Below are 25,615 nucleotides of genomic sequence, written 5' to 3' on the forward strand. Positions count from 1 at the left end.
TGGGGAAAACTCGCTTCTAATAAAATATTGAATAAAAAAACGCTTAGATTTCGGAAAAAAATACAATCCTTTTTTAACCTTTTGGCTTCCCGTACATTCAGTTGCGCTTCTAGCTCGTATTCACTTTTGTTGGTACGTATCACGTATGGTAACTGGGCAAAACTACGCATGATTTGTTGTAGTATGATTGCATAAAGGAAGGAAACAGGAATTCCGGTAGGGAACAGAATCGACTGACGTGCAGGCAGCGCTGCAGCAGTGCAGCCACTTAAACAGAGTTTGCCCTTCCCCTACTGACTTTCACTTTCGGTGCCCGAATGGAAGTGAATGAGGCTTTGCGATCGCGATTATTTTTTTATTTTATTTTTTTTTCTCGGAAGGGCAACTTGAGTCAGGAAAGGCAAACGGGCAGTTGCCCGGGCAACCAGAGCAACCCCCCTGTGCACGTCCCTGCCAGTAATCCAACCTCTCCCTCACAAATGACAGATTACCAAGTCATAACGGTGTCATTAGCATGTAAGGTAGCATGTTTGATGAAGGTAAACAGTGAACATACACATGATCAGCCATAACATTATGACCACATGCTGGTCTCCCTTTTGCCGCCAAAACAACCCTGACCCGTCGAAGCTGACACCTTTCTATCAGAACCAGCATCAGCTTCTTCAGCAGTTTGGCCCCATGTCAAAGTCGCTCAAATCCTCATGCTCGCCCAATTTCCTGATTCTAATACATAAACTCTGAAGACACAAAGTTCACCTGCTGACTGATAGATCCCACCCACTGACAGGTGCCATGGCAACCACATAATCAGTGTTATTCAGTTCACCTGTTATTGCTGGTCGGTGTGTTTGTCTCCAGGGATGTCAGGAACTGAAGGGAAAACTCCAGGCAGTATGAAGCAGCTGTGTACAACACTGGAAGAATCACTCATTCATTTATAGATAAATGCAGACTGATGTTCCTGCTTTAAACACGTTAAGCATCTATTGGTTGGAGAGAGATTAATTTAAATCGTTTAGTCACATTTTAGTCATTGTTCCCACATTGCTGAAAATATTAAGTTTGCTGAGTGGCAGCAGATTGACGCCAGAATCAGACGTGTTTCTGAGCCGTCTTCTGTCGGCACAAAGTCCCATTTTCCACCATACCAACAACTCGCACCTTCTGCGCTGAGCAAACTGTTCAGCGCAGAAGAACAAAGTGATGGTTTGTTCCCAGTGCTCGACAGATGTCCAACTTTTTCTTCAGTTTGCAGTTGAAGGTCTGTTTTGGTGTATTTCTGCATGTCAGAACTGTTCAAATGACTGACAGTGGCGTGTAAACGGGACACGTTATTGTTTTAATCACTCGCCATTGTTAATATGTTCCTGTGAACTGTGAATCAGACTGACTTCATTCATTCAGACAGAAAAAAATCTCCTGTGGAAGGAAGTTTAATAAACCCGACTATTTTAAATTAACCCACATCCTGATTGGATTTATTTGCCCAGGCGAGGTGGAGTTATTTTAATAATGAAAACATTAATCAAGGATATTAATCCCACCTGAAGCTCGTCGTATGTGTGTGATTTCTCTTCCTTCACACTGGTATTGATTAAAGCCTCAAAGGCTGTGTGACAAAGGTCACGTGATGTGAACATCCCAGAGTGTGTACGAAATCACTGCCTCCTTCACTCATTCACCATGCCCTATACGTGTCTGTAATAATTCTCTGCAATAAGATTATTTCAACTTGTATCATTTGTCATTTCTTGATTTTACCGATGACCTGCTTTTAGCTTTCTTCTTATCAGATATTAATAGTCTTTTCTAGAAGGTTCATGTTGATTTAATTTTAAAAATGGCTGAAATATTCTGACTGCACTGGCATCTCAAAATATATCTCAAAATATTATTTATAGGATTTCAGACATGACCTGAGAAGATGGAGATGTTTTTTTATAAGTAGAAAGTAAAAAGGTTGAACATTTTGAGGCTCAGATAAAATTTTGGAAACTTGAAATTTAGGACACAGCCCTTTTCTATTATTAACCACCAGTGGTGGAAAGCAACAAAGTACATTTGGTCAAATACTGTACTGTTGCTTTCCATTTTACGCACCTTCTGCACTACATCTCAGAGGGAAATATTGTACACTTCACTATATTTATCTGACAGATTTAGTTACTTTTCAGGTTAAAATTTTACACAGATCTTGATGCTACCAACTAGTGATGTGTATATAGTAATTGAAATTCGCTCCACCTAAACCAGCTACACATTATCAGTAATGTTATAGTAATAACCCAAAAAATGGCCGCTATGATGCGCAAGACAAAAGTTAAGTAGGAAAAAGCTAGTGCTAACAAGAGCTGGAAGAAGTAATACCACAGTATAGAAATACATGTAGTTTACAACTCCTGCTTTCAAATGTTTACTTAAGTACAAAAGTATTATAATCACAATATTTAAAAGGAATAACATGTAAGAATTGAGACACTCCACCTGCTACTAGTTAGCCCAGTTAGCTGTGAAGCTAACCTAGAGGTCTTATCAGCTGACCAAATCTGGAATGGGCACCAGGGGCTTCATTTATAAACATTGTGTAGGCACAAAAAAAAAAAAGGCTTACGCCACTTTCTAAGCTAACTTTGGGATATCTAAAAAAAACTAACATGACGGGAGAATTTATGATCTTCCACAGACACTCTGATCCATGCGTACGCACACAAACTGGAGAAATGAGAAACTGTGACTAAGAAGTATGAAACGGTTTGAAAAGGATGTATCACACTCAGGAGGTAGAGCGGGTTGCCTGTTAATCGGAAGGTAGGCGGTTCAATCCCCGGCTCCTCCAGGCTGCATGTCGGAGTCCTTGGGCAAGATACTGAACCACAAATTGCCCCTGGTGGAACAGCCACATTAGTGTGTGAATGTTAGTTTATGTTTGAGCAATGGAGTATGACTGTAGTGTAAAAGCGCTTTGAGTAGTCGAGAAGACTAGAAAGGCGCGAATACGTATTTACTGTTTAAAATAAAATAAAAATACTGAGTATTGTGTGGTGTGATATCCAATGAGTTCATTTGCAACGACTGGACAAAAGCCATTCTTAATCAATCAATGTCTTGATTTTAGTGTGAGTTTAACATGTCCCGTGATAAAAGGTTATATTAGTTTTATTCCACCCTTCTTGAATTCCATTTAAGTTGTAACGTGTTCAGAATCAACCCTTAATTTCAGGATGACGTGTCTCTCAGTTTGGGATGTGACCTTGCATGATATGAACACTGTCAAGCTTGTTGGGGGGAATTGAGATGTCAGATGTGTGTACACAGCCCGAGCGTTTGCTCAAGACGTGAAATTTACCTTTTCAAAGACAGAGAATAAGAGAGGAAACATCAGGAGAAATCTGTCAGTCTGCCTCGGAGCTACATGGAAACTGATGTCAGTCATGTAGAAGCTGTTTGTCCGACAATTTGCTCACCATCACCTCCACTAACGGTCTTTTAATGAGGGACAGATTTAAACGGGAATCGTTAACAGAGAGCCTAAGTTCGTCCCTTCCGCTTCCTCTATGGGACCTTATTTTGGAAGAAATAAAAAATAACCACAATTAACCAGTGGGTTTCTTCAATTTTCACTTTCGGGTAGAAATCAGCCTTTAAACTCAAAAGAAATAATGATTTGATACTTATCGTGATAATTACAGGTATCGAAAGATGTGAAACTTTTTATTGTTTTATCCCAGCATTTTCCACCATCTGGCACAAGACCATAATGCTGGGAGGTCAAATTTATGGAAAATATAGTTGATAAATTAATAGATACATGTGAAAATACTCACTCTGTTTAACAACACTATTAAATCAAGACAGTCAACTCTTTGTTTTCATCGGATGTATTTAAACAACAATAGAAAAACACTCAGGGAACACAGGGAAAAAAAACGATAACGGATCTACTTCTAAAAACTCTGAAATTAAACATATTTACACAGACAGAATCTGAAATAAAATCTAAACGACAAAAAAAAGGCGCATATCAAACACACTGTGAGAAGATTTTCACTTAGTGGTTATGTCCCAAAATACAAACTTATGTAATCAGCCAGCGTTGAGGGTACATGAGTGTTTCTTAATTAAAGGTTTTTCATCCAACATCTTTCATTAAATCAGCCTGAATTATTAAAGTCCATTGTTGTGTTCGGTGTTGCCAAGACGACGCCTGCAAAGACACCCGAAAGCTTTTGCAGCTGGAACCAAGAACATTTAACAAAACTTGTGAGCGAGTAAATGAAAGAGGGGGAGAGCTCTAAGTGCTGCCAGTGTTTTACTCTCAGGTGGCTTCCTGTGTGGAGATTTGATGGCAGCAGAAAGTTTAACAGTGCAGACAGAGAGAAGCTGCAGACTCTTCTAGACCTGGTCGTCTGATCCACTTGAGGCAGACAACATGCTCGGATCTGGTTTCAGTGCTCACATCTGATCTGCAACAATGCAGTTAACATATAGAACCAGTCAACAGCCTCGTCTTTCTAGTTTGTATTTAAAATATAAGTTCAAGCCAGTGAAAAACCTCAAATGGTCCAAAAGTAAGCAGCAAACTGCCAAAGTTAAAATAATATTATATATAATAAAGTCCAAATAAAGCTTCTGAGGGTGTATTAACAGGCTGTTCCAACATGTTTACTGTAGAAATGTTTCATTTCTTTCCACTGCTGCAGAATAATTTGAAGTTGTTCTGAAATTTACATTATTTTTCAGTTTTTCTGACCTTAACTTTGTCTTTACCTTCTTTGGTTATTCGGCAGCAGTGGAAGGAAATGAAGCCTTCAAACATCTTTCTACAGCAAACATTCTTTATCAGCAAAGAATATCAAATAATCAGAAGGCACTAAACTACATTTTCCTCGGACGATTTCACCTGATACTTCATCTGGGCCATGATTATTCCAGTCTGGACTCAACCTTACTGTTTAAAAGCACAACAAATCATTTAAGAACAAATAATCAGAGTGGACCCGCACAGCCCTGCTGAGGCCTCAGCTGCTGCAGCTCCTCCAGCTGATTTAGTCTCATTAAACTGGTGCGTCTGCGCCTGCTGCAGCTTTAAAAACAAACAAACAAAACAAAATACCACGTCTACTTCCTCCTCTTCACAAACGCCTTTGCTTCTTTCTGCAGTCGCTTCATGTCCTCCTTGCCGCTGTCATCAGAGTCAGGAGGGGCGTAGTCCGAGTCATCGCCCACGTCCTCGCTGTCGTCATTGATGAAGCTGTCGTCATCCTCAAAGTCCTCGTCTTCATCTTCGTCATCAGCCGGGGGCTTCTTGCGGACGGTGCGTTTAGCGGCGGCTGTAAAAAGCAGGTTTCACATGGCGTTATAATCCAGAGTGAGTCACAGAAGGAGATTACACAAACGGCTTAAAACACCAAGCTCTGTGGAAAAGATTATGTGAGAGTATTTTAAAATCAGCGGTTCTGCTCGTACTTCATTAGATCTTTAATGAGCTGCTTTAATTTTCTACTTGTAAAAAGGAGCAAATAAGAGACAAAAGAGGAAGTTAGACATTTCCGTTTTAGAATAATAGCTGCTGCGTCACTGTGCAGCATGTTTTTGTTTGTTCTTTAGGCAGCATGATACCTCGAAGACATGTAGAAAAAGTCAGGGCTAAAGATTTTACCAAGGAGTTACTTATAGTAACTAGATAGTTTCCAGTGTGATTATTATACTACTACTACTAGAAATATCTCAACAACTTCTGAATGGATTACCACATGAAGCATGAACCCTTCTTACCTGTTGCTGTGCAAATATTTTAAAGCTTTAGTTACTTTGCAGATTCAGATCAATAATACAAAATATAGTCAAAAAATTACGAACTTTACTAAAATGAACTGTTACCAGCTGCAACATTAAAGTAGTGATAATCCAGTATTATAATATATATTATTCAGAAAAAGGGCCAATCTGCATAATCAGTACTTTCATTTTTGGTATTGGCATTTTTTTCATTTTACTGCTCATGCCCTTGTACTTTTGCTTGGAACGGGGACAGATTCAAGTTGTTCATGAGCGCTGCTTCTTTGGACTTTTGGCCCAGTTATATGTTCACCACACTCCAGTAACAACTGTGAAACATCTGAATTAAAAACAGTTTAGTGTTTGATAAAAGATTCACTTTTATTGTAAGTCCCACTGATGAACAAGTGCATCTGTTGGCCGCTGCTCATCCATCCATCCAAATGATGATTGTGAAGCCTCTGCACGTTTACTACCTTTAACTGCCTTCCAGCCATCAAACCATCCATCCATCCTCCATCCATCCAACCATCCATCCATCCAACAAACCATCCATCCATCCATCCTCCATCCATCCATCCAACCATCCATCCAACCATCCAACAAACCATCCATCCATCCATCCAACCATCCATCAAACCATCCATCCATCCAACCATCCATCCAACCATCCAACAAACCATCCATCCATCCATCCAACCATCCATCAAACCATCCATCCATCCATCAAACCATCCATCCATCCTCCATCCATCCATCAAACCATCCATCCATCCTCCATCCATCCATCAAACCATCCATCCATCCTCCATCCAACCATCCATCAAACCATCCATCCTCCATCCATCAAACCATCTATCCTCCATCCATCCATCCTCCATCCAACCATCCATCCATCCATCAAACCATCCATCAAACCATCCATCCATCCAACCATTCATCCATCCATCCATCAAACCATCCAACCATCCATCAAACCATCCATCCTCCATCATCTATCAATCCAACCATCCATCAAACCATCCATCCTCCATCATCTATCAATCCAACCATCCATCTATCCATCATCCATACATGGGCGGCTGTGGCTCAGGAGGTAGAGCGGGTTGGCCGTTAATCGGAAGGTCGGCGGTTCAATCCCTGGCTCGCGTGTCAAAGTGTCCTTGGGCAAGATACTGAACTGAGTGAGTGTGAATGTTAGTTTCCGTTTGAGCACTTAGGCTCAGTGTATGAATGTGTGTGACTGGTGAATGCAGATGTAGTGTAAAAGCGCTTTGAGTGGTCGAAAAGACTAGAAAACTAGAAGCTATACAAGTACGGAGCATTTACATACATCAAAATGATAATTGTGCAGCCTCACTACCTTTAACTGCCTTCTAGTTTTACATTTTTTTAAATAAAAGAATCATAATTCAGTCAAGATCTCACTAAATATCAAATGATATTAATAATAATAAATCCAGCAAATGAGCATCGGTGTAGAAGAAATAAAGAGCGTGATGATGAAACACTGCGCTCCATTATTTCTGTGCTGTCAGAATAAACACGGTGGAGGCGACACTCAGCGCCTTTAATCAGAAAACAACTGTGACGAGCGGCGCCGCATAAATTAAGTGTCAACTAAATGTCAGCTGAGGTGATCAAAATGAACATGCTGCTGTGAGGAATCAGACCAGTTCTGGTGACAGGTAGGTGCTTCTGTTCCTTCTCAGGTTGAGGTAGATCTGTTGCCAAAACCGTTCAGAGACGGAAACTCATTTTGATTTCACTTTTCCAACATTTTGTGACACCGACGGTTTATCAGCCCAGTAAATCCTTCTGTAAGCTCAACATACTGCAGATCAATGTGACACACATTACAACAGTTATATGGGAACGGGCATATATGTCGTTTTGGATCAATTGACCTATTTTGTCAGTTAGATAAGAGGACGTGTAGCACATAGCACCACATTATTAATCTATAATGTTTTGTTATTATAGTATGGCAGGACTATAAAATGGCACAAGAACAGTAACTACTAATTAATTAATGAGTAATTAATGTTTTGTATTTGTTTTGTTGATTCACAGTGACTCAGTAACTATTAATGTTCATTCGATTCAGAGGTATGTATGACCTAATCATTATGTAATGATCCACTAACACAGTATGTCTTATTCTGTTCTCTGGTAACTCACCTTTATCATCTAAACAGTTCTCCTATTTGAGATTTTACTTACTAATAATTATCAGATTCATTTCTTACTAACTAGTTACACTATCATATTCTAATATGTTAATGAAGCATTATTAAACCGTAACTTCTGGTGAATTTAGGGGAAATCTACAGACACAAATAGACTAACTGTAGTAAAAAGTGTTTTCTTTCTACTATTCTGAAAGAAGACATGTTATGCAAGCAAAAGAGCCCAAAACCTTGAATCTCAATGAAAAATTTATTAGAAAATTATTACTTATTAATAATTAATGAAAAATGTATATGTTTAATAATTAAACCAGTTTAAAAAGGCTGTAACACATTTGAATAATGGGCCTGAGTTAATGAAGTTTTCATTTGAACGAAGCTTCTGTTACCTGATATGAAATATATTTCATAATAAAATGTATTATATTTGTTGAGAGCAGACCCCATTTACTTTAATTAAAAACAAATTTTTAAAGTAATACAGACAGTAGCCCTGAACATTTAATGCTGGACTTATGTTTACTGCATCCTTAGTGTTGATGCTACATGCTGAATTTTACTGATCTCACTGTTAATTAAAATTAAAAATCAAAAAACAATAAGTGCCTACCTGGTTTCTTTGTGTGTTTGTATTCTTTCCTGTGAAGAGGATTTTTCCTGTGTGGGATAAAAAATAAGTCACTGTCAAGTTGAATTAAACAGAGATCAATAAACAGGATTAATATCACTTTCAGTCTGACACAGGAACTCAAGACTCACACTGGAGGCTACTAAAGGCTGCAGTCATAGTATGAGGGTGGCACCAGAGGAGAGGTCGTTAAAATGTAAAGGGTTCATCCTCCGGGGAGCAGCAATGTGATCAGGAAATGTCTTGGAAATCTGCCTGTTTGATTATAAAATATCTTGTGTGCAAACTTGAGTATTTTGGTCTAAAGGTCGAGAGGAATGTTCAGGAGGTCACTAAGATCAATAGAGTTTATCATCTGGAGGTCATGAATATCCGCAACAAAATCCAAGGGTATACTAACTAATTCACCAATCATGTGGTGCACGTTTGGCCTAATGGTGGCATTAGATGAAATGTCAAAGAGGCCTGAATGTCAGCAGAGTTCATCCTCTGGGGAACATGAATAAATTAAAATTCTACAGGACTCCAGCTCTGTGACATCTTTTGTTAAAAGTTAACCTTTTGGCCTTGGATGGGTGCTCATGGGATATCCATCCAGTTCAAGTTCATCAACTGGAGACAATTCACAGCAGATTTCATAGTAATCTGGACGTGTCAGGGTTTCACAGTGTATTAGAGCGGAGACGGGCCTTGTTGGCTGAAATACAGAGCACCTCGCTAACATTATAAAATAAATAAACTTTTATAAAAGAGCAGTCTCTTACAGCCAGTATGCATGTATGAATTATTAGTTTAGTTTGTGGAATTCTTTTTGAACACTGGATGGCATTTACGTATGTGAGCTCACCAGGACAGTTGGGAGTTGGGAGAACTGTGTTTTTGGCCGTGTAGCCATGCACACGCTGTAGTTTGTTGTAGCTTATTTTTAGAATAAAGTGTATTTGCATCAAGCTTCTCATCTAACTCTCCCCCAGCTGTCACAGTATTTTGCTTTGGACCAGTAAGACCTGGATTTGGAGTCGCTGCTCAGCCTTGTTCCAATTTTTCTCAATGGCCACTCATCACAGCAAAAAAAAAAGAAACCATGCTGCCCAAAACGTTTTTCCGCACAGGGCACATTATAAAAGAGACAAGAGATGTCTGTAAAACTGCAAACAAGGTCAATTATGACTCTTTCTATTATGTAACTTTCATCCATAAAGGTTTTGCATTTGTAAAAATGTCCTCGTGGAGAGAAAAGGCAACGCTGTAGGCGAGCAATTCTCATTGGGCTTTCTTTGAATAAACACCATCTTTGCGCCCAGGATCCATTTCTAATAATACATCCATGAGGCTGCCCCACTAATTACTGTTTAAATGTCTTATTCAACAACCTGTAATGTCAATTTATCTGTGTGTTCTCCTGATTGATGGAAAAATCTGCTACCAAAATATGTTTCAGAAACGTTTTGCAATCTCATCTCCATTAATGTTAGCTTCCTCAGATTTCCCATCATGCCTTTCAGTCACTCTGCTGGTAATAATAGATGTGCTCCGATGTCCGACCTGTAGCAGTCGGTACCGTAGGGGCATTCAGGTAGGTCTGCCTCCTCCTCCTCCTCCTCCTCGTCCTCCTCTTCGTAGTCGGTGTCGCCGGGGTGGCTGCACTCCTGGAAGTGGACCGGGTTCTTTCTGCAAAACAAACAAACAGGGAGGTGATGAGAGGGCTTCAGCCTGCTGGAGGAGAAACATGTCAGAGACTCTGCAAATAAACAGTTCCCTTGTGTTTGGGTCGATCCCCAGCTCCCCAAGTCTGCATGTCAAAGTGTCCTCGGGGAAGACACTGAACCCCAAATAGATCCTGGCGGCTGGTCCATTGGGGTGGGAACGTAATTTCCGTTCTGATGAGCAGCCATCAGTGTATGAATGTGGTCGCAAAGACTAGAAAGGTGTTGTTCAAATACAGAGCATTTGCCATTATGTACATTTCAAAGGACCAAACTGTGTTCTGTTCAGGACCGTTGAAACCCTGGAGCTGGGCTGGGATCAACTGTTCTTTTAGAGTTACATAGAGTTACATACTGAATCAAGTGAAATAAAGAGAGCAAATTTTAGCAACATGTTATGAGGAAGTCAAGTCAAACAGGTCGCCTACAAAACAAGATGGAATACCAGCGTGCATTTTACAAGTTTAACATATCTGGATGTTAAGAACTGTTTCATGGAGGTGAAAAACAACAAACCACAAGAAAAAAAATTACAGTAAGTGACGTTTTGACATTTAGACTTCAGATTTGCAATCACATTGAAATGAGGCAATTAGCACTTTGTAGATATACGACTGTATGCAGAACGTCCATTTAAAGTAGTCGTCTGTAGTCAATGTTTTCAAGGTAAACACCAATATTAGCACAATGATACACTTTTCATGCTACTGCGTTATTACGAATTCGAGGTGGCAACAGAAGACTACATGTTTATTTCCTAGTTGCTGTGAAACAAAACCCCCGCAACAACCAGCCACCTACAGGAAAGGAAAAGTTTAGACCTGCAGATAAAAACACGTTGCCCCTGACTGATCACAGCTTACCATCTGTAGGGGCCACCTGTAAGTCTCCCATGTGTTCTATGTTTATGGTCTCATCCATATTATTCACTGCACTCAGATTGTAGGTGGTGGGCGTGTCCACCAGGGTTATGGGCGGAAGTGATAGTGGTCTATCTTTTTGCTTCACCTGTTCACCTGTTTTTTTTTGGGCTTTGACAGAGAGAGGGGGTGAGCCTGGGAGAGAACACTTTCTGTTGACTGACAGATCGTTGAGTGGAACTTATTTTTTGCGCGTCACAGTGTTTTCAGTCTCTCTGTGTTTAGTCCCTCGAGGCTGCAAATTTTGTTTTGCGTTGTTTTTACAGCCGCTATACCGTCTTTCACAAAGATTTATGAATGTAAACAAACTATGGTGTCTGAAGTGTCTTGTGTTGAAAAGACAACAAAAAAAGAAAGAATAGGCCACTGTGACCTTCCTTGTGTTTCACAGTTCCACCTCACAGCAACAACAACATCGCTTGTCTTTCACCAGGTTTAGAGTTACAGAGCGCTCTATGCTACTATTGGTAAAAGTCCCAAACAGTGAATTATGTCCTAGAACGTGGAAGGAGGGAGAAAATCTGACATGCTCGTCCGTCTGCTGGGACATGGTAAAATAGAAATGAAACATTTTTGTGTCTCTCCAACCTCCAGTAGTGTTGGTTATCAAGAATCAGCTCCAAGTTGGAACCGGTACCACATTTCCAAGAACCGTGGATTCATTTAGACCCGTGCGTTTGGATTCTGCTCCTCGGCTCCTAACTTCCTGCATATCTCAGCTCCTGACTGAACTGCAGTGAGCATTTACACTCCATCAAAGGAGCCGCTACGCCGACCTAACGTCACCTCATTTGTTAACAAAGCGTGAAGAAGAGAGTCCTTCTGTTTCCAGTCCTGGACCGTGGCGGACCGCAGCAAACGCTCCAAAGTTTGGCTTAGCTTCACTAAAACAGAGAAGGCCACAGCAGAATGCAGCAGCTGCAGTAAGGAGGTTTGGTGCGAGGCAGGAAGCAGCTCCAACATGATGAAGCGTTTATTCAACACGGCGTGAATCTGAAGGAACGCACCGCGTTGAACGTGCCGCGCTCTCCCAGCTACAATGACGCCCCAGATCCAGCTAACGCTAACAGTAGCAACGTCTCAGGTACAAAACACCTTTTATACTGAAGGGAAACCAATGATGGCTACAAATGAGTCCCCAGAGACGCCCCTCTAGGACAGAGACGCCTTTCACTTTAGCCATGAAGGGGATGATGAGCAAGGAAGAGGATGAAGGTCACCGAGCGCTGACAGGATCTGTGCTGAAGGAACCAGAACCCTGATTCAATAGGAAGAATCAGTGTGCCGTGATGCTCTTCTCCACTGCAGCCCCACTTTGTGGTTTGTGTATAAGAAAACCTTTCAAGTCCAGTAAATTTTATTTATATATTCCAGTATCACAAATCATTTGCATCACGGTGCTTTACAAGCTGTACAGCATACAACACAGTCTGTCTTTAGACCCTCGATTCTGATAAGGAAAAACTGTTTTTGGCTCGCTTCATGTTCATCAGCTCAAGTGCACTTCATCTCATCTCTGTTGGAAAATGAGTCACATCAAAGTAAAGTCTTCTGGCAGGACTTAGAAATAAAATCCCAGACATGCTTTCTTTATTTTGCTCTAAAGAAGCTCAACCTGAGACAAACGTACCTGTAGCAGTCCTTTCCGTACGGACACGGTGCTCTGAGTCGAGGTTTGGACGGAGCGGGTCTGGACGAGGGGCCACTGTTTGACCCGACAGACTCCGCCCGTTTGGTCATTTGTCGTCCGTTTTTTGACGTCTTGTCCTCGTTCTCCGGTTGACCGACTGCATGCGTCGTCCGTGTCGTAGTGTTTGTGTCAGCTGTCGATGTCTCTCCTCCTCTTTCTTCCTCGTCCGCCTCCACGGGGAAGCTCTCGGACTCGTCGCTCAGCTCAGACCTGTTGGATTCACTCTGTAGCCGAACTGTTGGCCGCTCTGAAGGAAAATCCTGAGAGTGAATGAAACCGCCAGAAACAGACAAAACAAATAGGGGTTCATTTCAGTTCAACTAGTCTGTAAAGGCAGAACTTTTACAGCCCTACTCATTTACCAGTCCCTTCAGGATTTCTTCACGATCATAACTATTAACACAAATTTAACAAATCCCTGCAATTTTGACCAATCACCGCAACTTATCTGCAAATTAGACATTTAATCGCCATATGTCAGAAAACTCACTTCCTTGTTTAGAAGACGCAGCAGACATGTAATACCAACATCTAACATTTACCTACAAAAAAGGACCGGGAAGACCAGGTCTCAGATCTCCTTTACCAAAACAGGGAAAGTGTTCTGCAGAACGTGCAGTATCGTGGTCGAACATAAAGGAAATCATCTACTGACAAACACTTTGAGAGAGAATGTCAGAAACACATGGAGGACGTCAGACAAGACAAATCACTGATACGCAGGCTGCTGCAACCCCGTCAGCTGGTTTAAATCTGCAGGGTTAGAGGTTAATGTAGTTTATCACAGAGTGACACGAGTAGCCTACTATCTTTGCATGACACTGAACTGCGTGTGTTTTTTCAAAGTATCAGATCTTATTATTCAACTGTAATTCTAATGTTTACAAAAATCACATCTATCTTTCAGTTTTCACTTATTCCCACAATTTCATTGCAAAAAAATGCCCAAGAACATCTCAACTTTCACCAAAATGTTTTAGAAAAGCTGCTGCAAAATCAGGCATTTTAGGCAACATCAACAAAAAAGGCCTGCGAGATCCTGGAGGGATTCTGATTTAGAGGTACGACCGAAAGGAGGCAAAACCTGAAGGTCTTATTTGGACCAATAATGATTAAATCCTGAAAAAAACAACAACCCCCAGTCAAAACACAACAGCCAGTGAGTTGCACTCAACTGTTTTAGATTGAGCTGCTGCTGCTTCATCTCTTCTCTTCCTCTTGGGGATCTCCTCCTGGCTGAGCTCCGCCTCCTCAGACGAGGAAGTCTTGGTGGGCGCCGCCTTCTTGGCTGCTGCTCGTTTAGTGCCGGTGGCTGCCGCTGCAGGTGCTTTACTTCTCCTCACAGCTGACTGAACTAAAGCAGAGAGAGAAACATTCAGAGGAACTGCAGTCCGGCTGATGCCTGATGTTATGAGGCTGATAACGATATTTAAATTGTAAAAATCTGGTTCATATTAAAACTTTTACAGATATACATACAGTGTAAAGTACAGAGTGGGACATGTGTCCCAGTGTAAAGATAAATTTGTCAGTTCTCTCTGGTGGACAAACCAAAAGCATCTCCTCAAGAATTAATACGACCACATCAGGCAAGTCCAGTTTGGAGCAGAAGTTTTAAGTATCTCAAAATACCTCAAATGTCTCTAACTTGTTCTTGAGAAAAAGGACTTTACATTCCACCAATTCATCCAGATATATTACTTATATCTGTAGCTCAGAACCGGTTCCTTCTCCTGAAAGTTAAGACGACACCGAGAGCATCACAAGTTTCTCTTTAGGAAACTGGAACTCTTCCATCCGTCCACTCTGCCCAGTTAAACGCAGCTCTTAAGTGAGCGGATGGACGGAGTGATGGAAGCAGTAATAAAAAGCCTGAGCAGAGCAGAGCTGTCTGCTTTCCTTCAGAGTAAACATTAGAGAAGCGGCAGCACTCAGGGGAAACAGTGGCTGTTTAATACTGTCAGAAACACACACTTTGTCTCCATTTATCTGCTGTAATTATCAAAGAACATCCTGGTACGCAGAGAAAGGTTAAAGCGCAGGGTTATACTTCCATTCATTATCTTGTTAACGTCACGTCAGGAAATATCACAGCAGTCAACCTGTTCATGTTTTCCATCTAAATAACAGACGCCCTCAGACGTCAGCTGCAATTTAAGGTCAACAAAGGTCTGCGGCGTTCAGGTGGCGCTCCGACTCCCTGCAGGACCTGGACAACATCATTGAAAACACACTCTGTCCTTCAGCAGACACTTGGTGGATTAGTTCTGAGTGCAGGACAGGAACCGAAAATGTACCACAGCACGTGTTTTAAAACAGTCCTATATTAGCATCATGGGAAAATATATTTTCTGGCTTCAAAACTGACCCACAAAAAAGGGAATTTAATATAGTAGGCCGGCAGGATATGAGGAAAATCTGCATTGTGCGAACATTTATGATATGACTTGTAATAAATAAATACTAAAGTGTGCTTATTTTCTCTGCCTGGTAGTCTTTAACTTGAGAACAGGACTAGAATTGAATTGTTACGGCCCCTGTGTATTGGTATCCGACTATGTTCTGAGTCAAGGTGTACAGGTTGCTGTACTCTAATGAGCTGCAGGATTGCCCGCTGAGGTTTGGACCGGATGACGTCCGGCTGGGCTCGGTGACGATTGGCGTGGCCGGTGGTGGATTCCTCCAATCGAGTGAAGGCGATTGACAGCGACTGCGGTTAAACAGTGTGTTTGCTTGTCACTTGGGGCAGCTGTGATTTTCATTGATCCGTTTGCCTCACTGTTGAACACGAGTGTATTATTTGAGATAACCGATGTAAAACAGGGTGCTGCTCTCTTGGTTTTGGAATAGTTTGCTGTTTTTTACTTTTTACAAATAAATAACTTTTCTTTACCAAATCTATCTGGTTTATGTTATCTTCCTTGCCCACATGAGCCGGGTCGTAACATGAACATTTTAAATCCAATTAAAACAAAATGTCAGTAAAATAAAACATATTCCTGACATCAAAATACTGAGTTAAGCAGGAAGGAAAGAAAAACACATCCTCCTCCTCCAATTCACTGCCTGCAGGTAACGTTGCCGCTGGCAGAGAGAGGAGCAGCTACATTTACAACAATGTGCCAAACAGTTAGGCTGCAGACTGACAGCTTTCACTTTAGCTTGTCTGTAAGAATTTGCTGAGCTAGCGGACTGTGTTTGTGTATAACACTGCTGCAGATTAAAATATCATTTTCTACATGTTTATATTTGTTAAGCAGGTTTATTGATAAAGTATTGTTTTTTCACTCACTAAGGTTTTATTGCACGTACAGACAGTAACTAGCGTAGCTGTCGTAATTTCACCTGGTTCTCTACACTGTCTCCACCACAGCCTCTCTGGTCTGCTGTGTATTAGAGCCCTGCGTAGGTCGCATATTTCTGTCTGAAACCGACCCGAGTCAGACACAGTTAATGTAAGCTGAAGCTTTTTAGCTTTTTCCCCTCTCCTTTATTGAGTTATATACCTTTTTTGTGCATGTAACAGGTTTGTAAAGTGAAAAAGCCCAAAGTCTGTGGATACCAGCTGAAGCGGCTTTGTTTTGGATCATACTACCTTGCTTGTCAGGACCCACCCTACTCTGATTCTGATTCTGATTGCTAGCAGTCTTTACCAAATTTACTGCGCATGTGCAACTCCCAACAAAGATCGAATAGAAGTGAGATGCTTCACTCGGTAGCTAAAACGGAGCGACCTCAAACAATGAGCATAATATGACCTCTTTAAGACATGAACACGCTACCTTTCGGGCTGGAGGAAGAACTGTGCGCTGCAGCCGCCATCATCCACGCAGGTAAAACTCTTCTCACAGGTGCAGACAGGGTGACGTCGCTTTGGTCATCATCCACTTCTTTCGGTTGTGCAGAGTTTCCCTACATGAAACAAGACAGTCCTCAGTATAAAGCGGGTTCATCAGAGCTTGTTCGATGAAAAAAGCTGCCTGCTGCTGGAAACATTTCTGATTCACTGATCAGCTGATGTCTAACTACAGAAACATGGCGATTGTACAGCGGTGTTACAGAGCGGAGCTTCTTCACTCACAAATGATCTTTGCTCAAGTGCAACTTTACAGCATTAATTGCCGTGGGTGCAAGGGAAAATTTCGGATCATATATTGTTGCCTTGTGACTGCAGGTATCGGCCGATGCTTATTATCTCAAAATGCTAGATATCGTCCCGATTTATTGGCCAACCAATTAATCGGCCCATCGCTAAAAGAAAGGATCAGATTCATGGTTAAAAGCGAGTTTTTCCCTGCGACTGTGGCCAAGTGCTGGTTGACAGGGGGAATTGTTGGGTCTCTGAAAATAATATTACAAAGACTACAGTCTAGACCTGCTCTATTTGAAAAGTAGATGGCTTCTGTTCTGAATTGGAGCTATATAAATAAAAATGAATTGAACTTATTTTAGTCAATACTGATCCATTAAAATGTGCACGGACACCTTTTAGGACAGCTTTAAGAAACTACTGTACAGATGTTTTTTTATTTTTCCTATGAAGAGATGAAATTATTTGGCAGTTCAAGCGGAGCGATACAAGAAACTTTCTGGGAAATTGATTGTGAAACACTTTATGGATCCAATCACCAGATGGGAATGTATGTTTTATGGTAAAACAGTGAATTAAATACATGAAAAACACTGCAAAATCTATGACTGTTGACATATCTCATTGTTTATAACGTCATATCACCAAACCCTACCGTCAACACTTTCAAAATATCTAAATGATGAAAACTTCCTGTCAACACAAGCTTGGCCATCGACAGCTGATAATGCAAACCTGGTTTAAACTTCTGTCGGGATTGTCTGCGTTTGACCGAGCTGCAGGCGTGGGCTCCTCTTGAGGGGGAGTCTGTCCACGCTCCGGTCCGACAGCAGGGGGGGGTTCTGGCCTGGGAGAAACAGCAACTTCTTTGTCTTCTTCTAACGCCTGACTGTTCCTACGGGAAGTAAAATTTGACAAAATGACATTCAGCCTGAAGAGTTTGGTTAAAGTCCACCTTTTAAAACTCTCTCTTTGGAGAAATTATGATGTGAAAGAAACCCAAACTTGTAAAACCTTAATGCTGCGTCTGTATGAATTTTACATGAGCTCCGGCTGGTTTGAACAGCGGTAACATTTGCTCGAGTGTCCTTTCCTCGTCTGTTTGATCTAAACTTCAAACACAGAGCTCGCATCAGGACAATGGAGGGCTAACTCATAGATGAAAGATTAGCAAAGCCCAAAGACCACATAAATCCACATTCTCCCCTATGTTGGCTTTTAATTGAGTCAACAGATAACACTTGAACCGGACCCCCATTCAACCCCACGCAGTCTGCTCTGTAGAGATAAAAGATAAGACTTTAATTAAACAGTGGAGAGCAGCCTCTTCTGTCTATATTTAATTATTCATGGAGACGTCGGGGGGGAAACTACATTAAATTAGATTCAGCTCACACAGCTTAAACAGGGTTACAGTTTTTTTTCCCCAACGTCTAAGTACCTGGGAGTGCGGTCTTCTCCGCCCACGGCCACCACCTTGTAGATAAACTGCCCTGGCAGCAGAGAGAACAAGTCTCCATGATGAAGGGGGCACCAGGAACCTTTCTTCAGAGGTCGAGGGTCGTCGGTCGGGGACGACAGAAGAAAGCACGGGTTCATGTGGGTCTAAAAACCAAAACAACAACAGACAAAAGAACAGTTAACTCCAGTCAGGTTGTTTTTTATTCTAAACGGTGGGAAAAGCTTGTAATGATCTTTTAGTATTCAAATTCAGTCTTTAAAGTGGCTATAACTCAGATTTTTTTGTAAAAATACTGTTTTAAATGACAATGTTAAAACAATGTGACAGCGTATTGGGGTCTGAATCTGCAGCTTCTCAGATTTATAGTGAGTTTCAGTTGTGTTTAGAAGCCAAAAAGGTGACCACCTCACTTTGCATTTTGTTAATTGATAAATATAAATCAATTAACATGTCTATTTTTGCAATCAATTTTCCTTTATAGCATTTTTTCACACCTGCCTAAAACATTGTGAGGTAGAGTTTCTTACAGGGCTCTTGCATTAGATTGTGCAGCATTTTAAAATTCCTCTGAACAATTAAAAGGTCCAGTGTGTAATATTTAGGAGGATCTATTGACAGAAATGCAATATAATGGGGTGGTGATGGCGCATAGATAAGATGATTGCCTTTGGTGTGTGAGACCCGGGTGCGATTCCCACCATGACATCCACCATTGTGTCCCTGAGCAAGACACTTAACCCCTTGTTGCTCCAGGGGCGTGTGACCTCTGACATGTATAGCATTTGTAAGTTGCTTTGGATAAAAGCGTCAGCTAAATGAATAAATGTAAATAATATCCATAACTATGTTTTCATTGGTGTATAAAGACCTTACATAATGAACCGTTATGCTTTTATCACATTAGAATGAGCCATTTCTATCTACATAACTGCCGGTCCTCTTACATGGATGTCACCATGTTTCTACAGTAGCCACAGAGCTAGTTTCATCATTAGGTTGAATACATGCAAAGAAGAAGAAGGAGAAGTAGTTGTCTGGTTTATTAGAAGTAAGAAAAAAAGAGTTGAACAAATAGATGACCACACGTATTAGCACAAGAGCGAAACACTTGCAAAGGGAGGGGGGAGCGGTGACTGAGCAGTTGGTTGTAATGCATAACTCTCACCACTAGATGCCACTAAAACTTACACACTTAACCTTTAATGTAGTTTGTTACATGTTTTCAGAGACATTTTAAGGAGGATTGAGGGGCTGATTCTATTCATGTAGCGTTTACGTACTGGTGACCAGTGAAAGTGCAGTTCTGGCTCTCTTCCCATTCATTCAGATAAATAACTGCCTGGAGGCGTTGTCAAGATGGCTGCCGAGTGGCGGGACAGGCCGATAAGCAAGGGCGTCACTTTATGTTGAAAAGTGGTGGGGACATATGATGGTTCAGATTAATGATGTGTCCACAACACGTGATAATGTACTAATATTGGAATCACGAGAACAAAACAACAAGATACTCCAATTCTATTTAAAAGAAATATTCATTGATGAAATATGGTATTTGAAGTGGGGGTCTGGAAGTCCTCCCCCAGAAGATTTTGAGCATTAAACTCTTAATTTCCTGCACCAGCTTATGGTGGAAATGTCTATTTATATGAAAGGGAAACAAAATTCATGTGGCCGGTGACAACTCAGAATAGGCTATAAAAATATAATCAAATAAAATGCTGTTTCTTCTATATTTACATTACATTTAATGTTTTCCTATTGTGCAAGTAAACCTTTCTCATAGAATTTTTATTTGTTATTTAACATTTCTTGTTGCAAGCAGAAAACGTTTAGCAAGTGCTTTCAAAAAGTGATGGGGACAGAATGAGCCATTTCAAAAAATTGGTGGGGACATGTCCCCAGCGTCCCCAGTGTAAATGACACCTATGCCTATAAGGACTTTGATGTTTGCAGTCGGCAGCCATCTGTTGTAACACTACAAACTACTAGTTTCGACTCATCCTGCTTTGGATCTCCCACAGCGCGAGATCTCATGATGTCAATGTAACTTTTGTGACGTTCGCTCTTGTGGATTTCTCAAACATGAAGCTGAATTTCACAGGCAGGCAACGAACCCTGAATAACTGCACACTGTCGTCTTCTGTCTATGGTAGGGCTGGACAATAAAACAATAACAATAATCGCGATATAATTTTTTTCAATAACAATATAACAAATGTTCAATAAATATTCAATAAATGTTTGATTTATTCACTTGAATCAACACGAATTAGGACTTATTTTTTTTAGTTATTAAGATGTTTATTCTGTTGAGGAAAAAGGACTGAAAAAGCTTTTACTTAATTTCACTCATGCATATTTGTTTGATTGATTGATTTTATCATAATTGTTTTGACATTCTACCTCAGATTTGTGATGTAATCCACTGTTTGGCCTCAAGTGTTCTGACCATAAAGAAAATTAACCATCATGTTTCTTCAACTTTCACTCAGGAGCAAAAATCAGCATTTAAACTTGAAAGAAAAAATTATTTGATACTTATCGCGATAATTATCGATATCGAAAGATATGAAACTTTTTATCGTGGTAACATTTTTGGCCATATCGTCCAGCCCTAGTCTATGGTAATAAGAGGTAATTGAAATAATGTTGGTGGCCAGACTCCAGAGCTGTGCTTACGAAGTACCAGTGGGAATGAAACTATTTGATAAACACTAACCTCATTAACATTGACATTAACTTCATGGCACATTCATTGGTCGTCTTATTGAGCTGCCTGATTTTTTTATTGTTTTATTTCTTGCTATTTCTTATTGTACTTTTGTTTTATTTTACCCCTCATGTACTTTATTATTCACTGGGCTGTATCTTTCTCTTTGCGTTTCTTTATAGCACTTAAGTGCTCTTTAAATAAAGTTTTTATAGATTGAACTAAATTAATTTGCCATTATGAGACAAATATATTTTTAAAAAACTATTTTGCTAATTCAGAACATAAGTTATCTCAGGGAACATTTTATGTAGAGCTGGTCTCCACTGTACTCTATAATACATATAAATATATGTATATATACTGTGTACCGTCAGTATGTATTATAAATCTGCCACCAAGAGCAGTTTGACTGATTAGCAGCTCGCAGACAGGGAGCCTTGCACACAACATTTAATAAAGATATTTTAACCCATAAAAGTTACAGATTTTGGCTTTAAAAACTGAGTTTTGGAAAATGGTCACCAGCAAGTTGAGGGTCAAACATGGCAATGGTGTGGACGTAAATACACTCCCGGGGGAAGATGTACCGATTTGAGACGCAGCTGTCCGTTCAGGTTCTCCAGCAGCCCGTGCTGTCTGGACACCCTCCTGTCACTGACCTGAGACAAGGGGAAGAAAAACAGAACAGGAGAAGAGCTTCAGTACAAAATGATTCAGATACACTTTTAGGTAAAATAACAAAACGTCTCTTCTTTGATCCTCAAATAGAGATCACTCTCTCTTGACAACTACAGACCAGATTCCCATGTTCAGTGATCATTCATGGTGCACTGAGCATGAAAGATAATGACTCCCTAACAATGTTAGAGATGTGCTGCCACCATCAGGTTATTCCAACATGATGAGCAATAATTTGTTCCATCACAGGATAAAGCATCTAAAGAACTGAACACCTGGATGACGTTCGCTGTGGATATTCGTGGTCCCCAGAGGATGAATCCTAATGAGTTTGGTGATGGAAGATGACAAAGAGATAGAGTATTCATGCAGGAAACTGTGTATTTATAACCTGATTTTCACATGGATTTTGTTAAAAAAAAAACATAATAAAACCAGATTAACACTTGATTTGTTTAATTCAATGAACAATTTGAATATTATACAACACTCCTTGCATGTGGTACCAGGGGAAGTAAAGAAGAAGAGATACTTCAGAAACTCATGTGTACAAAGAAAAGCAGCTATAACCTTTTGGAGAGTCTGTCATTTTGGTGGCTCTATTAAAATCAACACTACGCTCTTCCACACAGCAAGTTACTCCTCCTGTTCCACCAACTGGCTCCCTGTTACCAGTGTGACGGAGTCCTCCAGTGGTTCAGTGAAAGACCTGCAGCTCAGAACTTGTCTTTTCTGAGTGTGTAAGTGGAATACACAAAACAACGTACATGACATATTGGCCAGACAAATCCTGGGAAACAGGATCATACAGGTTTTACTGCATGTCAGTTTATTAAAGTTAAAGTTTCGCACTCATTATTACTATCTTACTCACTACTACTATTTATCATTACAGTTGTTAGAACTGTAAAATTACTGTACATATCTATACTCCTTTATATTTAAATTGTATATATTCAGACTTTTAGATGTGTATATATTACATTATATTTTTTACTTAACTACTTTCTATTATCTTTCTATTCCTTAATATCTTGACATGCAAAGTGAGCAATTGTAACAATAGAATTTCCTCTTGGGGATCAATGAAATATTTCTGAAGATTTGTAGCCACACATTGGCCAAATTCAATACTGAATTATTGTCATTTAAAATGTTCTTGCTAATTTGCAAACTTTTTATGTATACCAAATAAATGTCAAGGTGGTTTATAAATAAGTAGATATCAGTCGTTAAATCGGCGTGCATGTAGTTTACATTTTGATGGCAACTTGGAGGAGACCGGGGACATTATACACAATGCACAGAGAGCAGTGAGCTACATTAATGTGCACCACTGTCCCTGTTAAATAAGCCAGTAAATAATTTGGAGTAAGTATCAAAGTAAACTAAGCTTAATTTAAGAGACAAGAGGACTCACTCCCAATAGAGGACCCCTGCCCAGCACAGTCTCCCCCGGCGGAAGGTGGACAGGATCCCCACCGTCAACCGGGACCAGGTCGAAGCGGGACATCTGCTCAGCATGCGGGACCTGAGGGGAGCTTCACCCAGGGTCACTGGTGGAACACAAAACAATACAAACCTTTACTATCCCGTTCAGGGAGTCATGGAAGCTAAACTGTACTTATTAGGAGAATCAAATAGTTTCAGGATTTAAAACTTCGTTAAATTATTTCATTCAGCTATGACTGAGGCAAGAAGTTATTCTGCGAGAAACGGAAGCTCAGTTAAGTTCACACCGAGCCGTCCAGTAGTAAACTATAACTTCTGCCTACCTGCTGTGGCCAACTGGATCAGAATTATTTGTGTCTCGGCTTAAGACTCACAGCTGCAGGACAAAAACACCTACAACTTCTGGATCAGCTACACAGTTCAAAACTTCCGGGAGGCAGCAGGAGCATGCGCAGTAGACGTGCTGCTGCGAATTAAAGCGTGCGTGGACACACATTCACCGAATTCCACCCAGATTTTTTTCTGTTTAAAATATTGTAGTTTAATGGCGAATTATTTATACTTTATTAAATAAATCTCAAAATTGTTTATGAATGAGTACATATCACTCTTTAATTTGGCATAATCAGAGCATGACTTTTTAATTTGGTTCAGCGTGGCTAGTGGATTTCTGGAAACACATTCACCGAATTCCATTCAGATTTTATTCAATTTAAAATGTTGTTCTTTATTTGCGTATTATTTGCCATTAAATCAATATCTCGCAAAACGGTCTATAAAGAAGTAGTATCACTCTTTAATTTGGCACACAAAAATATACAGTGACTTTAGTTTATCAAAATTGAAACCTAACTTTACTATTTGGTTCAGACGTCCACTAATACACCTTAAAATGTGTTGTTGTATTTAACAATAAGCAGAGTATTTAATATTTTTGGTTTAGCCATTCACTGAAATGAAGAAGCGCTGCAAATATCAAATAATCAATTCATAAAATATACTGGGTAGTTCTCAGGACACACAGTAACCAAATTCCATTCACATTTTTTATTTATTTAAAATGTTGTCCTTTATTTGCAAATTATTTATAATTAAATAAACACATTCAACACGGTTTATGAATCATTACATATCAACCTTTAATTCGGCATTCAAAAATATACAATGCATTACGTCAGTTTATCAAAATTGAACAGAATAGTGAGAATAAAAATAGGAATCAAACGTTTAAAAATGTTGTTTTTTGCATTTAACAATAAGCAGAGTATTTACTACTGTTGGTTCAGCCAGTCGCCGAACTGAAGAATATTTTTAAAGAAAATATAGTCACATATTTCACCGTACCTTTATTTACTAACGCTTTGATTGCATGTGACCATTGTACGCATGCGCACTTCAATCAAAAACACGGTGACGCGTCTGTGCGTAAACAACCGTTGAGACATTTAAAGAGTCAGCTGTCAGAAAGACACGAAGCGACAACAACACCGGTGAGAAGCAGCTGTTTAAAACACACATACATCGACTTGTACTTAAACACGCCGGCAGACATTTCACGATCAGTGTTTTCATGTTAATAAATGGTGTTTGGATTAAAAACTGTGACAGGCCGGAGTGTTGTTAGCTTGTTAGCTTAGCTGACCGCTAACAGGGGCGGAGGTGAGACGTGAAATTCTGCAACAATAAAATCTGATTTTGTTAAATGAGATTCACACTTTGATAAAGAAATTAAGGTTTTGCTCCATGCACAAACCCAACAGGAAAACATAATACGAATTTAAACAGCCTGCTGTGATTTGTTTTGTGCTAAATGGCCTTTTAAATGGGTAAAATTCAGTTGTTTTTATGCAGAGGTTTTGTCTAGTTTGTCCATAAGCCTGAAACTTCTGTTTTAGATATAAATATTTTATAATTTATATAAGTTGTGTGGTTAGTGCCGTGTTTAAATGCAGGTTTGGCGCTGTAAAAAATAAATGTATTAAATCCCTGTCATGATGAATTTTGACCCTGTCCTAATTATTGAAATATCTGCAAAATGATAGTACATCATACCTTATAGAGTTTACTTTTGATGAATAAATGTCAGAGGCGCCTCTTGGTGTGAATGTTTTACTAACGTTACAATGAAACTTAAATATAGTGAGGGTAAAAAATAGTGTGTTTTTACTGGTCAGTAAACAGGCAGTTAATATGCTTGTATAAATAGCAGAAGGCCAGAATATACTTATAACCTGGTTGAAAAATGAACTGTCCACCAGCCAATGGCTAGGTCATGCTGAAAGTGTACGAGCCATTCAACAGATTAC

General features: G+C 40.0%; 1 protein-coding gene across 2 annotated transcripts; it reads right to left on the reverse strand.

Moving 5' to 3' along the window:
• Positions 1 to 3,697: 3,697 nt before the first annotated feature.
• On the reverse strand, positions 3,698 to 23,778 carry aplf (aprataxin and PNKP like factor). Of its 2 annotated transcripts, XM_046046711.1 has the most exons (12): positions 23,633 to 23,778; positions 23,278 to 23,413; positions 21,767 to 21,838; positions 18,446 to 18,609; positions 17,740 to 17,899; positions 16,697 to 16,826; positions 14,090 to 14,268; positions 12,855 to 13,174; positions 10,144 to 10,269; positions 8,581 to 8,627; positions 5,117 to 5,333; positions 3,698 to 4,466 (listed from the first exon to the last, which is right to left on the reverse strand). In XM_046046711.1, the coding sequence occupies exons 2-11, from the start codon at positions 23,368 to 23,370 to the stop codon at positions 5,122 to 5,124; spliced, it is 1,503 nt and encodes a 500-aa protein (XP_045902667.1). In that variant the 5' UTR covers positions 23,371 to 23,413; positions 23,633 to 23,778; the 3' UTR covers positions 3,698 to 4,466; positions 5,117 to 5,121. The 2 variants fall into 2 exon arrangements, with proteins under 2 accessions (XP_045902667.1, XP_045902658.1); XM_046046702.1 differs by having other exon boundaries at positions 3,698 to 5,333.
• Between the last annotated feature and the right edge of the window lie 1,837 nt (positions 23,779 to 25,615).

This window comes from Micropterus dolomieu, linkage group LG01, assembly GCF_021292245.1.
Source record: "Micropterus dolomieu isolate WLL.071019.BEF.003 ecotype Adirondacks linkage group LG01, ASM2129224v1, whole genome shotgun sequence".
NCBI lineage: Eukaryota > Metazoa > Chordata > Actinopteri > Centrarchiformes > Centrarchidae > Micropterus > Micropterus dolomieu.

Bases quoted from the DNA above. Each gene is read 5' to 3' on its own strand.
- aplf (XM_046046711.1), bottom strand. From the start codon at position 23,370: ATGTCCCGCTTCGACCTGGTCCCGGTTGACGGTGGGGATCCTGTCCAC. The intron at 17,900-18,445 runs GTACTTAGACGT...TACTTCCCGTAG, and splicing joins GGAGAAGACCGCACTCCCAG to GAACAGTCAGGCGTTAGAAG. The intron at 13,175-14,089 runs GTTGAGTGCAAC...ATTCACTCTCAG, and splicing joins CAGCAGCTCAATCTAAAACA to GATTTTCCTTCAGAGCGGCC.